This window comes from Dasypus novemcinctus, chromosome 8 (assembly GCF_030445035.2).
Source record: "Dasypus novemcinctus isolate mDasNov1 chromosome 8, mDasNov1.1.hap2, whole genome shotgun sequence".
In the NCBI taxonomy this organism is placed as follows: domain Eukaryota; kingdom Metazoa; phylum Chordata; class Mammalia; order Cingulata; family Dasypodidae; genus Dasypus; species Dasypus novemcinctus.
This window is the reverse complement of record NC_080680.1, coordinates 92,109,620-92,123,002: the sequence shown is the minus strand read 5'-3', so window position 1 is coordinate 92,123,002 and position 13,383 is coordinate 92,109,620. Positions and strand designations below refer to the sequence as shown.

Genomic DNA, 13,383 nt, shown 5'->3' with positions numbered 1-13,383 from the left:
TGGGGCTCCCCTACACGGGGACACCCCTGTGTGGCACGGCACTCCTTGCACACATCAGCGCTGCGCGTGGGCCAGCTCACCACATGGGTCAGGAGGCCCTGGATTTGAACCCTGGACCTCCCATGTGGTAGGCGGATGTTCTATCTGTTGAGCCATATCTGCGTCCCCTTGGCCTGTTTCTTAACCACCAATTTGATTCCATTGGTCCATGTATCTGTCTTTATACTAGTACCATGCTCTTTTTACCTCTGTAGTGAGGTAATATGATTTAAAGGCCAAAAGTGAGAGTCCTCCGATACCATTTTTCCTTTTTAAGATGTTTCTGGCTATTCAGGACCCCTTACCCTTCCAAATAAATTTGATAATCATGTTTTCCACTTATTTAAAAATTGCTTGTGGAATTTTTGTTCAGATTGCATTTGAATCTGTATATCAATTTGGGTAGAATTGACATCTTAATGATAATTAGTCTTCCAATCTGTGAGCATGGAATACTCTTCCAATTATTTAGGTCTTTTTTGATTTCTTTTAACAATGAGTTGTAGTTGTCTTATACAAGTGCTTTACACCATTGGTTAAGTTTATTCCTAAATATTTGGTTCTTTTGGTTGCTATTATAAATGGAATTTGTTTTCCTCCCTTCCTCCTCATATTGCACACTACTAATGTCTTTTAAAGCCTATTTCATCTAAAATAAGTATAGGTACTCCAGCTTTTGTTGTTGTTGTTACTGAGTGTGTGGGATATCTTTTTCCAGACTTCCACTTTCAATCTATTGGTATCCTTGGTTCTAAGGTGAGTCTCTTGCAGAGAGCATATATCATATTTTCTTATCCATTCTGCCAGTCTGTCTTTTGATTGAGGAGTTTAATCCATTAGCAGTCAATGTTATTACTGTAAGGATGATTTTTACTTTACCCATTTTGACCTTTGAGTTTTATCTGTCATATTTTATTTTCACCACTCTTTTTGAGACCTTCAGTTACATTTACTGATATAATCTTCATTTCATTTCATTCTTTTCCAAGCCTTTCTCTCCTGTCTTTTCTTTTTAAGCTATATCATACCTTTTAGTATTTCCTGCAAAGCCTGATTCTTTTTTTTCTCTCCCCTTCCCTCCCCCTGCCCCCCGCCCCAGTTGTCTGTTCTCTGTGTCCATTTGCTGCGTGTTCTTCTTTTTTTGTTCGCTTCTGTTATTGTCAGCAGCATGGGAATCTGTGTTTCTTTTTGTTGCATCATCTTGCTGCATCAGCTCTCCGTGTATGCGGCACCATTCCTGGGCAGGCTGAATTTTCTTTTGCGCTGGGCAGCTCTCCTTACAGGGTGCACTCTTTGCACGTGGGGCTCCCCTATGCGGGGGGCACCCCCGCGTGGCATGGCACTACTTGTGCGCATCAGCACTGCACATGGGCCAGCTCCACGTGGGTCAAGGAGGCCCAGGGTTTGAACTGCGGACCTCCCATGTGGTAGATGGATGCCCTATCCACTGGGCCAAATCCGCTTCCCAAAGCCAAATTCTGGGTTACAAACTCTCAGTTTCTGTTTATCTGTGAATGTTCTAAACTCACTCTCATTTTTGAAAGACAGTCATGCTGAATATAAGTTTCTTGGCTGGAAGTTTTTCTCTTGCAGTATCTTAAATATATCATACCACTGTTTTCTTGCCTCTATGGTTTCTGATGAGAAATCAGTACATAATCTTATTGGGTATCACTTATGTGTTATGCACTGCTTTTCTCTTGTTGCTCTCAGAATTCTCTGTCTTTGGCATTTGACATTCTGATCAGTATGTGTCTGAGAGTTGGTCTATTCGGATTTTTTAGAATATGAATACTCGTGCTTCTTGGACAGGGATATCCATGTCCTTCAATAGGGTTAGGAAATTTTCCGCCATTATTTCTTTAAATATTCCTTCTCCCCCTTTTCCTTTCTCTTCTCCTACTGGGACACCCATGACAAATATGTTTGCACATCTCTTCACTGTCATTTAGTTCTCTGAGACCTTGTTCAATTTTTTCCTATTCTTTTCTTCATCTATTTTTTTATATGTTCACTTTCTGAAGCCATGTCTTCACGCTTACCAATCCTTTCTTCTACCTCCTCAAATCTGCTATTATATGTTTATATTTCATTTATTGTGCCTTTCATTCCTATAAGATACTCTCTTTTTCTATGTATGCTTTCAGATTCTTCTTTGTGCTCATCTAATGTCTTCTTTTTTATTTCCTTTTTTTCTTTTTTAATGTCATCTAAATATCCTTAATCTTTTTAGGCATCCCATTGAATTTATTAAAGTGATTTGCTTGAACATCTATGATTAGTTGTCTCCTTTATGTCATCTGTGGGTTTATTTTGTTCCTTTAACTGGGCCTTGTTTTCCTGTTTATTGGTGTGGGTTGTAATTTTTTGTTGGTGTCTTGGTATCTGGCTTACTAGATGTATTTATTCTGGGTGCAGTTTCTCTCTTTACTTTAGGGCTTTTTTGCCCTTTCTCCCTTGCTGGTTGTGTAGTAGGAGCCATGGATGTAGTTAGTGTTGTAAGCTGTGGAGGCTTAAGCTGCCTGCATTACTCAAGGGACAGATGAAGTTTCTCCCAACTTTCCCTTTTGCCAGGGGTAGGGACAGGACCATAGCCATGTATAATAATCCAAGTTGTGCAGGACAAAACTCTAGTTGCCCAGAGAGACTAATGAAGCTTATTGGCCTTTCCTCCCCTGCCTGGGACAGGAATCAGCTGCAGATGTGGGCAGGAGTCTGTGCCATGCTGGTCCAAAATGCCTGTAGTTACCCCTATAGACTTCCTACTATTCCGTCTGTGTCAGCCAAATATACCTGCAGTTACCTGGAGATGCTGGTGTGGGTGTGTCAACCTTCTGCTACAGGTGGGGCTGAAGCCTAGGCTAGGACTGCAGGCCAATCCGGGTGAAAGAAGCCGGTCCCTACTGTCACTGTGATTTTCAGTCAGCCCACCTTCCTGTCATGCCAGGAGTGGGGTCACAATGGCGGTTACCATCCTCTTTCTGACCCAGACAGGTTCAAACTTCATCTATTCTTAGTATGTTTTCCCGAAGATGCTTGTACAGGTCCGTCCCCCCAGGTTCCTCCCTGTCTGTGGTGGGGCTAGGGCTTAGGCTAGTGCTGCAATCCGATCTGGATGGAAAGAAAGTAGTCCCTACCAGCATTCTGATTTTCAGTCAGTCCTGTTTCCTCTCATTCTGGGGGTGAAATTAAAATGGCAACTATCAGCCTCTTTCTACTTGGACAGGTTCAAACTAACCTTTATTAGGTTTATACTTTAGCCAGCAGTGTTTACTTATCATTAGCTGAAGTTGGTGCACAACCATCTTTGCCTCCCCTGTTACTGGAAAGTGGAGAGTCCAATTCCAGCAGTGGAAAAGCTCCCCAGGTGGCTTGTGCTGCCAGTGGAGGATGGGCAGCATTGTCTGTGATGTGGAGTGCTCTCTTTACGAATCTTTTCTGCAGATGGACAGTCTTTTCCATTCTTTCAAGGATGTTGCAGGATGCTCTTCTGGTCTCCTGGAGCCCCAAACAGGTGTTTTAGGTAGCTCTGGATGGTTGCTGATTGTCGTTTAGTATGAGCTAACTCTAGGAGCGCCTTACTCTGCCCCCATCTAAGGACTTTTACTGTGATATTCAGCTCCTTTTCCAAATTTCCATCTCTCTATTGATATTCTGTTTGTGTTTTCCTGACTTCCTTTAGTTTTTTGTCACATTTTCCTTTAGCTCTTTGAGCATATTTAGAACCATTTTTAAAAATTAATTTTCTAGTATGTTCCAGGTCTGGTCCTACTCATCGATGGTCCCAAAAGAAAACACCTTTCCCAGTCTACAGATTGGCCTGTGCAGGTGTTCTTCAGGGCTTACCCACACAGTGAGTTTAGAAAATAGCTGTAGGCCAAAGGGAAGGGGACTTCCTGATCCTTTTTGCACCTGTGTGCCTCTTGTCTTAGGCGTGCTTCTGTGACCCTAGGAATTCCTCCATTTATATAGTTCTGAATGCCACCTCTTCCCTAAGAAACAGTTTCCAGGCACTCTACTGTGTGTCCTATAGCCAGCAATCCCTTTCCCCATGCGGCACAACTTGACTGATATCCTACAGCGTTCCGTGGTTGTAGAAGTTGAGAGAGGTTCCATTATCTGCATATAGAAAGGCCATTACTCAGGAATAATTTTGGGAAAGAAAAAGGATTTATTTACGACCGGCCAGGTTCAGAGCTTCTCATTCAAAATCCGAGCCCTGAACAAATTTTTTGAGTTCTTTTTATACAGAGGAAGGGCCAAATGGTTCTTTGTTTCAGTGCTCAGTAAGCTTGAATTAACATATATCTCCCACATCCTAGGTAAGCTTTTAGCATGGACTTCATACATTCTAGATAAACTTTTAGCACATTTGATTTGTATTTTCCCCGAATATTTAAAGTTTATAGAGTTTGCATTGCTAAACTGTTTCTTCAGGACTGGAGTTGTTGTCATGGTTACCAAGGGGAGGGCTGCAGTTCTCACTGTCCCAAATGCACAGCTCAGTCAGGTTATCTACGAAGAGATGAACAGCCCCCCCACCCATAGTCTGCATCATTGTAGGAGGGTTCCATGAGCTGCCTTCTGGACTAGTGCTGACAACATGTCCCTCAGGTCACCACTGTACAGATTGGAGCAGACATATATGTTGTATATGCATGATGGTTACTCTCTTCCCTCCAAAATCAGGACCACATAGCCACACTGTGAGTGCTGGCTGGCTCTGTACCCAGCTATGCTGATGAGTGGTAGGAGAGGGGCTATCCTGGGTCCCACAAGATGCTGTCACTTTTAAGTAGTCTTTTTCTTGATATTGACTCACCCTGTTTACTGCAGTCCTTACTCATTTACTGGAGCTTTGAGAAAGGTACTTGTGTTAGTTTGCCCCAGGGCTGCTGGTGAAAAGTACCAGAAATGGGTTGGCTTTTGTAATGGGGATTTTACTTAAAGGCTTACAGTTCTGAGGCTGTGAAATGTCCAAATCTAAGCACCATCAGACATGCCCTTTCACCAAAGCTAGCTACTGATGATCCTGGCATTCTGCCACGTGGCCATCAGGTATCCTCCTCAGCCTTATGCTACAGCTTGGACCTAGACCATTGGGGGCCTCTTTCTGTGCCTTTGTGCTCTGCTGATTCCAAACTCTGGGACCTCTCTCAGCCTCTCAGGGTTTCTCTGCCTTTCTGCAGCAGTAGGTGAACTTGGAGTCCTCTCTCTCTTTCATATGACACAGGTGAAAATGTCAGAGTTCCTTTTTCCTGTATGTCTCTTCCTTTGTGACTCCGTTTATATAAGGCCCAGCAAGAGGGCAGAATACTGTGTCATGCCTCACTGAAGTTGTCCAATCAGAAGGGCTCCACACCCACAGGAATGGATTAGTTAAAAAACATAATCTGTTTATTTTGGGGATTCATAAAAGAACTTCAAACTGTCAAAATATTTCTGCTAGTTCTTACTGGTTGTTCATAGCTTCTTTGGGGGAATGGAGCCCTAAGATATCTCGCTTTGCCATCTTTATAACATGATTTCTTATTTGGGTAAATGATTGGACTAGATTTATGTTTCTCAGTGGAGGTGGTATTAGAATTCTGAGTAAGATAACTCTTCATTTTGGGGGACTGTTTCATGCATTGTATGATATGTTTTATCCTGCTCTGCTGGAACTAAATTCTAGTAGAATTCCCCAGTCATTCTAACAATCAAAATTGCTGCCACTTACTTCTGAAAGGCTTCTGGAAGGAGTTCAGTCCCTGATTGAAAATCACTGGGCTAGATGACTGCTAAAGTTTTTTCAATACCGAGATTCTGTGTTTTCAGTCTAACTTAAAGTTTATAGGTGTTCTAGTTTAGAGGCTTGAAAGGAGAAATTATATTCCAGTGTGACTAGTTTTGTTTTGTTTTAAAGATTTATTTATTTCTCTCCCCTCCCCCCCACACCCCGGTTGTCTGTTCTCTGTATATTTGCTGTGTCTTCTTTGTCTGCTTCTGTTGTTGTCAGTGGCACAGGAATCTGTGTTTCTTTTTGTTGTGTCATCTTGTTGTTTGGCGTCGGGCGGCTCTCCTTACGGGACGCACTCCTTGCGCGTGGGGCTCCACTATGTGGGGGACACCCCTGCGTGGCATGGCACTCCTTGCGTACATCAACCCTGTGCATGGGCCAGCTCCACACGGGTCAAGGAGGCCCGGGGTTTGAATTGTGGACCTCCCATGTGGTAGACAGACGTCCTAACCACTGGACCAAGTCCGCCGCCAGTTTTTGTTTTTTTTTTAAGATTTATTTATTTATTTTTCTTTTCCCTCCCTCCTGCACCCCCAGTTGTCTGCCGTGTCCATTCATTGTTTCATCTTCTGTGTCTGCTTGTATTCTTGTCAGAGGCACCCAGAATCTGTGTCTCGTTTTGTTGCATCATCTTGCTGCATCAGCTCTCCGTGTGTGTGGCGCCACTCCTGGGCAGGCTTCGCTTTTTTCACCCTGGGTGGCTGTCCTTACCGGGCACACTCCTTCCATGTGGGTTTCCCCTACACGGGGGACACCCCTGCGTGGCACGGCACTACTTGCATGCATCAGCACTGCGAATGGGCCAGCTCATCATACGGGTCAGGAGGCCCTGGGTTTGAACCTTGAACCTCCCATGTGTTAGGCGGACACCCTATCCATTGGGCCAAATACACTTCCCATGACTAGTATTAAATACTAATTTTCTGTAGAGGATCACACACTTGCTTTTCTTCAATATGGTTTGGAGAAATATCTTCATTGTGGAATAATCCTTTTGTTTTCTGTTAATTCATACCACTCTTCCAGGCCTTTAGAAGGGTTTTTACTGAAGATTTATTGCAAATATCTTGTTAATGAGTTTACACATCCAAGTTTACCTCAAAATTACAAAATTCTGTCATGTCCATTTCTATATTTAATTTAAAGCCAATAGGAAAATTGTATTTTTAATTGGCTTTTGAAAAGCATTAAACACATGCAAATGTATAGAACTATTAAAAAGCCTTTCATTTCTCATTTAAATGAAAGGCAAAACAACAAGCTAGAGGACTGTTGTTTGTTTTTTTGTTTTTTTTTGCAGGGGGGGCATCTTTTTAAATGAGGATAATATTATTCCTTAATATTCCCTCAATAACCTGGGATCTCAAGGTTGTGAGTTCAAATTCCAAGTGTGTTTAAAACATGTTATTGGAGTATTAAAAAAAAAAAACTAGTCAATCCCTCTGTAATTTGGAGAAACATACAAATCTGACCATAGAGGCTTGTTGGAAGTGATAAGTAGTTTTGTTATTTGGAAAGTATTCAGTAAATAGAAACATTATTTTTTTAAAAAATGCCATCAGCTCTAAGCCAGAAATGGCTGTAAAGTCATACTTAACTTTCTGGTATGGACTTTTCTGGCCTCATATATAGTAATGGTAATTGAGTGGAGGTTTAAAACAGACTGCCTAATTCCTGGAGCCTGTAAATTAATTTGTTTTTTTTTAATATTAAGTACGAAAACATGTACTGCATATTTAATATGTCATGTACATTACCAAATGCTTTATTATTTTTTTAATTTCTCTCTTCTCCCCCCCACTCCAGTTGTCTGCTCTCTGTGCCCATTGTCTGTGTGTTCTTCTGTGTCCACTTGTATTCTTGTCAGCAGCACTGGGAAACTGTGTCTCTTTTTTGTTGCATCATCTTGCTGCGTCAGCTCTCCGTGTGTGTGGCGCCAGTCCTGGGCAGGCTGCACTTTTTTTTGCACAGGGCAGCTCTACTTACGGGGCACACTCCTTGCGAGTGGGGCTCCCCTACATGGGGACACCCCTGCATGGCGCGGCACTCCTTGTATGCATCAGCATTGTGCATAGGCCAGCTCACCACATGGGTCAGGAGGCCCTGGGTTTGACTCCTGGACCTCCCATATGGTAGGCAGATGCTCTTATCAGTTGAGCCAAATCTGCTTCTCACCAAATGCTTTAGATACATGTTTTTAATTAATCCTCAACAATTCTATGATATACAGATACTATTCTTACCATAATTTTATAGGTGAAGAAACTGAGGCATAGAGAACTTAAATAATTTATCCAAAATTGTAGAGTTGGTGCATGGCAGAGCCAGAAGAACCTAGTCTGCTGACTCCAGAGCACTTTCATCCCTATAGTTCTAACCACTGCTCATCTTGTTGTTGATTGTTTATATAATCTCTGACGTTTACTGGGTGAATCTCTGTCTCTTTTTCTTGCATCATCTTGCTGCATCAGCTCTCTGTGTGTGCGGCGCCACTCCTGGGCAGGTTGCACTTTTTTCATGTGGGGCGGCTCTCCTTACAGGGTGCACTCATTGTGTGTGGGGCTCCCCTACGTGGGGGACACCCCACGTAGTGGTGCACATCAGCACTGCATGTGGGCCAGCTTGTCACATGGGTCAGGAGGCCCTGAGTTTGATCCCTGGACCTCTCTTGTGGTAGGCAGATGCTCTATCAGTTGAACCAAATCCTTTTCCCTTATTGGGTGGTAGAAAACCATAGGTTCAGTTGTTTTAACTGAATATTCTTTTAGTGGGTACTTAAAAGCTTGATTAGAATCTTATAACTTGGTTTTTAGTTAAAAATAATAATTTAAGATTAAGGAAAATTTACATCTGAATCTCCTGTTGTTTTCTTATAAGTACTTTCATTTTATTTTTCAGGTCCTAAACATGCAACTTTCGGATGGAGGACAAGGAGATGTCCCTGTTGATGAAAACAAACTCCACGGTAAACCTGATAAAACCTTGCGCTTTTCCCTCTGCAGTGATAATCTGGAAGGAATATCTGAAGGTGAAGGGTTACTTCATTCAAGGAATTGTGTTGATTCAAGTAATATTATGTTTTGTATTCTTTACAGGAGCCTTCTAAATTATAATTATTCCATCTGTGCCTCTTTGAGGGCAGTAATGAAGTTTTCCTCTGATGTGCTTGAGCAGTTGACCATAAAGATTGTTTCCTGTCTAAAATTAAGATTGCGGGAGACCTTCGATCATATATATGCAGAATATAAAAGTCACTGAGACTTAAAATATCATAGGTTTTGTTTTTCCAGTATTAATATACACCAAAGCTTATAGAGCTCCTTTAGAGGGATATAATGCATGTCTAAGTGGAAAAATACAGACTCAGTATCTCAGGAGGTTGTATGTAGTTGATTTTTAAAACAAATCAATTTTATTGATATATACTAATAAAGCTTATAGTTCATTCAGAGTGTACAATCAGTGGTGTTTGACATGATCACATAGTTGTACATTTATCACTTCAATCATTATTAGAGCATTTTCATTATTTGAATAAAAAAATAATAAACAACAACAGACAAACAAGAAAATTCTTCACCTCTCAATCTCTCTTTCTCTCTTTCCCCTTCTGTACCTAGCTATTTCTGGCTATTCCTGCACAATTATTTATCCACTTATTAAGCAGTTTTATTGAGATATATTCACATACCATATGAGCCATCCAAATTATGTAATCAGTAACTTTTAGTATAATCACAATGTTGTGCATTCATCACCACAAAATATTTTTTTAAAAATTTTTATTCAAGTTTTAATAGATCACATAGAATGTTACAGTATAAAAAACATAAGAGGCTCCCATATAAAGCACACACACCCCATCATTTTTGTAAATTGTATTGTTTTGAAGATACATACATTACAAAAAAGGTTACATTATAAAAAACATAAGAGGTTCCTGAACACCCCTCATCCCCCCACCCCACTCCTCCCACATCAACAACCTCCCCCGTCATTGTGGCACACTCATTGCACTCGGCGAACACATTTTGGAGCACTCCTGCACTACGTGGATAAGAGTTTACTCTGTAGTTCACACTCTCCCCCGGTACATTCAGTTTGTTATGGCAGGATATATAATGTCCAGCATCTGACCCTGCAATATCATTTAGGACAACTCCAAAGTCCCAAAAATGCCCCCTGATCACATCTCTTCTTGCCTCTCCTTGCCCTCAGCAACTACTGTGGTCACTTTGTCCCCATCAATGATACAATTTCTTCTATTAGTAATCACAAAAGTTTTATAGTAGAATACCGGTAAGTCCACTCTAATCCATATTTTATTCCTCTGTTATGTGGGCCTTGGAATGGTGATGTCTACTCCACCTCTGTATCAAGAGGGGGCTTAGATTCCACATGAATGATGGATGCAATTCTCCTACTCGCAATTGTAGGCATTCTCAGATCCCTGGTGTGGTGGTTGACCATCTTCACCTCCCTGTTAGCTGACCTGCGTAAGTCCAACAAACCAGAGAGTAGGAGTTGCAACTCTGCTGAGGCTCAGGACCCAGCTGGCACATGGCCAGTCTAGAGATTCAAGTCTCCTGAGTATACACCAACCAAAGGTTCAGTAAAAGTGACAGAAGAGGCATGTGTAGAAAGGTCACATCTGAGTCCAATGCCATCACACTCAGGGACACAAATTCCAAAGTAGGGCCCACTGACATTGTAGTGAGCTTCAGAGGCTATCTGCCATGACCATATCCTTGTGGGCCTCCGTAGCCCTCAGGAGAACTAGTACCTGGGGTTGTATCCACTTTGGCTGTTTCTGGGGTTCTCCTGAGGAGTGCATAAGTGTAACCCCTCTGATGACCTCTTAACTCTTTTTTTTTTTTTAAGATTTTTTATTTTATTTTTTTCTCTCCCCTTCCCTCCCACCTGCCCCAGTTGTCTGTTCTCTGTGTCCATTTGCTGTGTGTTCTTTTTATCTGCTTCTGTTGTTGTCAGCGGCACAGGAATCTGTGTTTCTTTTTCTTGTGTCATCTTGCTGCGTCAGCTCTCCGTGTGTGCAACGCCATTCCTGGGCAGGCTGCATTTTCTTTTGCGCTGGTGGCTCTCCTTACTGGGTGCACTCTTTGCACGTGGGGCTCCCCTACGCGGGGGACACCCCTGTGTGGCACGGCACTTCTTGCGTGCATCAGCACTGTGCATGGGCCAGCCCTACATGGGTCAAGGAGGCCCGGGGTTTGAACCACAGACCTCCCATGTGGTAGGCAGACGTCCTATCCACTGAGCCAAGTCTACTTCCCATCCTGACTCTTTTTTTTTTTTTTTTTGAAGACTCTTAGCTGTATAAATTCATTTGTCTTTGCCATTTCCCTCTTTTATTCAAGGTCAAAGAGCAGTTTTTAACACATGATCCTACATGCATCACCACAAAAAATTTTAGAACAATTTCATTACTCCAAAAAGAAAAACTCCAGACCTCTTAGCAATCCTTCCCCAGCCCTACATAACCACTAATCTAATTACATCTTTATAAATTGATCTATATTTACATTTTATATAAATGGAATCATACAATATGTAGTACTTTATGTCTGGTTTCCTTCACCTAGCATAATATGTGTGTGTGTGTCTGATATTGACATCTTATAGCGTGATAAGCAAACAGAAAAAAAAACAACTCGGGAACTAATGTGGCTCAGTGGTTGAGCAGCGGCTTCCCACATATAAGGTCCTGGTACCTAAAAAAAAAAAAAAGAAAATTAAAAGTCAACATTGAGAAGTGAGAATGTCAAACCACATACTAGGACATATGTTTTTAATGAAAAAATTTGAGTTTACTAAATAGTAAATTAATAGCTTTTCCTTTTTATCTAGTATTTTAAAAAATAATAAATAATATATATTCATTCTTGAAAATGCAGAAAAGAAACTGAATCATCTATATTATTCATCATTCTTTTAAATATTGTGAACATTAAAATTAGGCTTATGATGTTTTTTGTAATCCTTTTTTTGGTTAGTAGTTACTAGTATTAACCTTTCCCTTTATAATTTAATATTCTTAAATAACATGTTTAGAAATTTTTTTAGAGAAGTTGTGAGTTTACAAAACAGTCATACATACCGTACAAGATTCCCCTACCTAACCCCACCAACAACACCTTGCATGTTGTGGAACGTTTGTTATAAATGATGAAAGAATATCATCATAATATTACTGCTAACTGTAGTTCATAGCTTATATTTGGTGTATTTTTCCCACAAAGCATCCTATTATAAACACCATATATTAGTACTATATATTTGTTATTGTTTATGAGAGAATGTTATCATAGTTGTACTGTTAACTATAGCCCATCATCCACCACAGGGAATAACATGTTGTTGTTTTTTTTAATTTAGTTTTATTTTTAATTATCTTTTTTTAAAGTTAATAGATCACACAAAATAACATGGTTTTTAATGACTGTGTTCTGTATCTTCAAATGTTATGACATAATCATTCTTCTATTGTTTTTTCTTTTTCAATTTTATTATACATAATAATAACGCATACAAACATACAAACTGTACAATCAGTGGTATTCCATGTAATCAGACGTTTGTGCATTCACCATTTCATTCTTACAGCATTTTCATTTTTTCAATATTTTTTTTTTTTTTTTTTTTTTAAAGATTTATTTATTTATTTAATCCCCCCCCCCCCCCCCCCCCGGGTTGTCTGTTCTTGGTGTCTGTTTGCTGCGTCTTGTTTCTTTGTCCGCTTCTGTTGTCGTCAGCGGCACGGGAAGTGTGGGCGGCGCCATTCCTGGGCAGGCTGCTCTTTCTTTTCACGCTGGGCGGCTTTCCTCACAGGCGCACTCCTTGCGCGTGGGGCTCCCCCACGCGGGGGACACCCTTGCGTGGCACGGCACTCCTTGCGCGCATCAGCGCTGCGCATGGCCAGCTCCACATGGGTCAAGGAGGCCCGGGGTTTGAACTGCGGACCTCCCATATGGTAGACGGACGCCCTAACCACTGGGCCAAAGTCCGTTTCCCCCATTTTTTTCAATATTAAACTCATAACCTTTCCATCTTCCTTTGCTTTCCCTGATGTACATAGCTTCTATTTTCCTTCTCTCCAGTATACTTGCATTTGTATTTTGTAAAAATGGTATTATATATGCAATAAGACCCATAATTGTATTTTACACAAGGTTTAACTATCTTTTACAGCCCATTGTTAAATTTTTTAGCTTTCCTTCTAGTAATATAGATGACCTTAGGCTTTCCCTTGCTGAGGGTTAATCTCTGTAGAACTTGTTAAAAGGTTGTAAATCTTTGGAAATTAATAGAAATGTTGAAAGCATTCGTCTATTATTAAATGTTTAGATTGCTTCCACTTTTCAGTCATTATTAAAAACCCTTTCAATGTGCAACCTTAGATTAAATTTTATTTCTTTCCTTAGGCTAAATTTCTAGAAACAGAATTGCTAAGCTAAAAGGGCTTGTATGTTTTTAAGGTACAAATGCAGTATTAAAAGCACTTTAATCAGTCTTTTGTCTCTTTTTAATGCATGAAAAGTTGCATGAGG

At 40.8% G+C, this 13,383-nt stretch overlaps 1 protein-coding gene across 8 annotated transcripts in view; it reads left to right on the top strand.

Annotated features, from left to right (window-relative positions):
- The window catches only part of GAPVD1 (GTPase activating protein and VPS9 domains 1), a 110,484-nt gene that overhangs the window by 58,380 nt on the left and 38,721 nt on the right, over positions 1–13,383 (top strand). For 4 of the 8 annotated variants that reach the window (XM_012527129.4, XM_012527131.3, XM_012527132.4 and 1 more), the window contains one exon: positions 8,717–8,846. In XM_012527129.4, the coding sequence (XP_012382583.1) occupies positions 8,717–8,846 (130 nt within the window). The remainder of the gene's footprint in view (positions 1–8,716; positions 8,847–13,383) is intronic. The other 4 variants (XM_012527133.3, XM_012527130.4, XM_012527135.4 and 1 more) reach the window with 1 other exon arrangement.